Source organism: Cygnus olor, chromosome 10, assembly GCF_009769625.2.
Source record: "Cygnus olor isolate bCygOlo1 chromosome 10, bCygOlo1.pri.v2, whole genome shotgun sequence".
In the NCBI taxonomy this organism is placed as follows: Eukaryota; Metazoa; Chordata; class Aves; order Anseriformes; family Anatidae; genus Cygnus; species Cygnus olor.
The window spans coordinates 10,336,253-10,341,068 of NC_049178.1; the positions used below are offsets into that span (position 1 = coordinate 10,336,253).

The following is a 4,816-nucleotide window of genomic DNA, read 5'->3' on the forward strand; positions in this document are numbered from 1 at the left end:
ACCTACCCCCTTCTCTCCTCCTGTGCACCCAGACGCTCTTGAGGTGACAGAATTTCAGTCCCAATCTTCCTCCTGAAGGCAAGCAGGTCCCTCTGTCCCCTCACCAGGAGGTCAGTGAGCCTGACCCATCCCAGTCAGACTTTGGGAGCAGGCAGGGGGCGAGCGGAGCTGCCCTGGGGGCAGGCAGCCGATGACAGCCTGACTGGCAGGGCAAAGTGCGACCTGTGTTTGTTTGGATAGCCAAAGGACTTGGAACAAATGTCTCCGCCTCATGTTTTAGATAAAAGAAACCCAGCCTTGTCATGGGATGAACGGGGCTGGCAAGAAAATACTCAGGGAGACCTCCCTTCGTCCCCAGTCCCTTTTAAAACAGGAGAAACTATAACAGCAACAACAATAATAGAGGAAAATATCCACATCTCTGAGATACTCTCTCCTTTCTGGACCAGGACATTTTAGGGTGTCAGGAGCAAGATCAGTGATGGGGGCCACAAACGTGGGGTCACCAGCAGTCCAGGTACCAAAATCTTGGGGCGTTTCGCCCCTGGGTGCCCATTGTTCTGTTCCCCATCCCCACCTGCTCACCACCCCTGCCCCTGCAGCCTGACGCCAGCCCGACGCCTGGCTGGGAGGGAAGAGGGGGACGTGGCAGTGCCTGGAGCACGGGGGGACAGGGACCACCACATCCGCATCCATCTGGCATACTGAAGCAGCGACTGGAGGAAAAGGAAGGAGGGGGTGGGTAGAAGAGAAAATCCCAAAGATCCTCGGATAATAAGCACCATTAAGGTTAGTCTGTCTCATGATTGTTTCTTATTAAAAAGAGACTGTACTTTATCTGTGCAGGATATGCTGTTTGGATGAGGGAATTAGCAGAGTGACTGCCTCCATATCATCTAATTAGCAAAAATGTTGATAAGCAGATACAATCACATATGATTAGGATCCTTTTAAAAAGCCACTCCATTAATTAAATAGACAGAAAGGCCGCCTCCAGCCCTCGCGTGCCACTGATTAGAATACAAATATTTACACTAATCTCACCTCCATCAGCCATGGGACACTTTTGAGTATTTTTAGTGACATCAGATTACTATTGATTTTCATCCCCAATGTCAGACCATTTTGTTAGTATCTGAAAGTGCTGCCTTCAGTTTCGGATGCTTTAAATCATGTTAAGGGTTTATCTTAATGACGCTGCTGATAACCACTGTTCAGGTCACTCGTACTTTCTCTTCAAAGAACACAGTCTAGGCTGGTTTTTATTGTTTGTACTTGAGATTTAAGATACGAAAAACATTTCTCATTTCAAAGCCTTGGTTTCTAGGGATGGGGCTGCCAGGCTAGTTTGGGTCTGGTTACTTGAAGCGTGCACGTCTCTCTCATTTCCCTTTCTCCCCATCTCTCCTCCACCCTTCCTGTCTTCCTTGCAAACTCTTTTGGCTCACAGCAGTGGCCCCTGTCGAATGGCTGCTAATGTCTGACGCCTGCTGCAGGGAGCAGACAGACAGGCAGTGAGCGTCCCCCGCTCTGGGATGACAGGAGAAAAAACATTCCTTATGTTTCAGATGGGTAGGACGCGCTAAATCCAAGACAGATAATCCAGTGCGCCAGCCAGTCTGAGATGGGCACTCATCATCAAAAGCAACTCTGGGAGGAGATGCTTTGCAAGGAGACAGCCCAAGGCAGAGTCACCTCCTCCCTTCTGTGCACAGCTCTGCTCCCTGCATCGGATAACTGGCCTGGGACCCTCCAACAGGCCTCCCACCTGCCTCTCATGTCCCATTTTACCTTCTGGATAGCAGACAGCAGGAACTGCAATTGCTCTCGAAATGTCTGCCAAGCATCTGCAAATGGACCATGGTGGCAGTGGCTAGGAGCTGCTGCGCCTTTTGGTGGCAAGCTGAAATCGCACTCAAGTCCAATAGACAATCATAAAAAAAAAAAACACCAGCCCAAATGAATGAGCCCCTTGGTGAAGATTTCAAGCCAAGCATTCAGCTCGTACACTGCACACATGCTCTTTCATACGGCCAGCTCTCGACTCCTTCCCCACGTGCTGGATGATGGAAACGAGGGCAGTGATCTGCAACACGTGCTGCCACCAGTAGGTGTTTATGACAGGGTTACAGGCAGCCGAGTTCTTGTTACTGACACTTCCTTGGAGACCTCCTTCCTGCAACGACTCCCTGCGTAGATATGTTATTTCCCACAGGAATGGCAAATCCAGGGAACAGAAACAGATGCAGGATAGCCACAGACTGGATCGGCGAAGCTCAGCTCCTCAGGCTGAACCTGTCTGTACTGAGCTCATGTGGCATCCCTGCCGTATGTGTATGCACCTGGGGCCAACCACCCAAAAAGCACACAGAAAAGAGGCTGAGGTTGTCAATGAACTTCATCCTGGGCATTTATTCAGGTACTAACAAGGGAGTTAAGCTCTTCACGAAGTGTTAGATTTGGCTATAAATTCAGAAGAGACCACAATGGTCATCTAATCAGGATTTTTAGATAAAATGTCCACTCTAGGTTTAAAAATGGCCACATGAGGAGGATTCCAGTGATTCACTACCTGCACGCTGAAGGACATGCAACATTTTTGGAGTTAGACTTTGCTAGTGCCACCTTGCCCAGTCACTGCCTTGCCTGACAGCCTGAAGATCCCTGTACCACTGACTGTCTGTTCCCATTCACGTTCTTAGAGGCTAGGATGAAGCTAGTGTTGAACTTCCTCTTAATACCGAGAAACATTCCCTGAATATATCACTCCAGAGCATGTTTTCCAAATCCTTAATTACGTTTTATGGGTCTTCCCTGAGCCTTATCCAACTTATCAACACTCTTCCCAAACTGTGGGAAGCCAAACTGCAAACAGCTTTCCTATGGCTGCTGCCATAGGGCAATAACACCCTATAGATGTAAGATGACCTGACTGCACAACGCTTCCCTGGACGGCACACAAAAGTACAGCATGTATCTGAGAATCCCACCTTCGGGCAGGTACAGGCAGAAACCGAGCTGATGGAGCCTTACGCCACAGCTGTGATACCACAGTCCCATGGGGCGACTACAACACGTGTACGACATCAGCTTGAAAATGCAAGGCCGGTGACAACCCATTCCACCCCAGAATGAAGTCAGATCAGCCGAGCAGTGGTTGGCTGAGCCCCCTCTGAGGTCATAATCCCACGATTTGGGAACAACAGGCTTCAAAAAAAGGCTATTTTTACGGGACTTGCCTCCTGTAACACCACAGGACGGAGCGGAGCAAGGGGTGAACCTAGTGTCCACCTGTCCCCAAGGCACACAGTGGCAGCGGGTGTCCAGTTGTGTCTGGAAGCTGGACACCCCCAGGCTTCAAATCCTTGGTGGGAGAGAGGCATCAGGCAACTTCCAAACAGCCTCACCTCACTTCTGAGATGGTGGACTACTACAAAGCCCTTGGACTGCAAAAAAACGCCTCCCAGGATGACATTAGGAAATCCTACCGCAGACTGGCACTACAATGGCATCCTGACAAGAATTCCAGCAACAAGGAGGAAGCCGAAAAGAAATTCAAAGCTGTCGCTGAGGCATACGAGGTTTTGTCTGACCCTCAGAAACGGTTGCTGTATGACAGGTCTGTTAAGGAGAGCAGATCCCACAGAGCAAGAAGTCCCTCGATGGGCCATAACAGCTTCTTTGATGCCACTTATGTATTCCAAGACCCCAATGAGATCTTTAGGGATTTCTTTGGAGGGATGGATCCCTTTGTGGATGTTTTCTGGGACCCATTTGACAACATCAGAAACGGTGATGAAAACAAGCACGGTCCAAGTGGAAGAGGAAGCTGCTCCCATTTGTTTTCTGACTTCGTGCAGTCTTTCATGCCATTTAATCCATTCAGCCCCAGTGAGCAGCCCACCTTCTCCTTTGCTGAGGACATGGCTGAGCCACACAGTTTCAGGTCAGTCTTAACCACTACTGAAGGGATCAACGGCAAGAGGGTCACCACCTGGAAAATCATTGAGAACGGGCAGGAGAGAATAGAAGTAGAAGAAGATGGCCATTTGAGGTCTGTGACGAAAAATGGAAGAGACCACCTGAAATTATAATGTCCCCCAGCACATGTATCAACTGCAAGCTGTGGGACATGCCCTCATTGCTCAGCAGATGGGATCTACTATGAGCAGTATTAATAAATGCTGAGTTCATGACACAACTGATGCCAGCTTCTCAATGGCCTGGAACAAATACTTGACAGGTAAAGATAAGAAGTTATGCTAAACTAAGGAGGGGGGCTGTACTAACCCAGTGTAAGGCGATACACACTGCTTGTTCACTAAGTAGGTACAGTAAATACAAACAAAAGAACCTTGCTGGTTTGCCAAAGAGACCAAGTTAGCTAACAGAGCAAGAAGGGATGGGCTGGTTGGTGAACAGGTAAGGGAGCTCTGTACCAGGCTACAGGCCCTCTTCCCACCCCTTGAAGCGGACCCTTTCGCCAATGTTGAAGTCTGCTGGCTGGAAGAATAAAGGCTTTTGTCTGACCTTCATGCACAGCCCTGAGGCTGAGCGAAGGCTGTCCTGCCTTTGGGCATTGGCACACAAGGGCTGTACTCATTGGCAACAGATTTTGTATACAGGCAAGGAAGTGAGGGAGGCTCAGTGGGTCAGGCAGAGTCCAGAAGAGAGGGACTGCCACAGCAAAAAAACAAAGGAAGACTTCAGTGAGGAAGAGAAGGAAGAAAATGTTGTTGCTTATAGACCATAAAAGAAAATGATGTGTTTCTTGAGAATGCCCTGCAAACTATGACTGGAGACCCCTGCGTAGCTC

General features: G+C 49.1%; 1 protein-coding gene across 1 annotated transcript; it reads left to right on the forward strand.

Moving 5' to 3' along the window:
• Positions 1 to 2,014: 2,014 nt before the first annotated feature.
• Positions 2,015 to 4,198, forward strand: DNAJB8 (DnaJ heat shock protein family (Hsp40) member B8). Its single transcript, XM_040568839.1, has one exon. The coding sequence runs from the start codon at positions 3,420 to 3,422 to the stop codon at positions 4,092 to 4,094; it is 675 nt and encodes a 224-aa protein (XP_040424773.1). The 5' UTR covers positions 2,015 to 3,419; the 3' UTR covers positions 4,095 to 4,198.
• Positions 4,199 to 4,816: the final 618 nt, after the last annotated feature.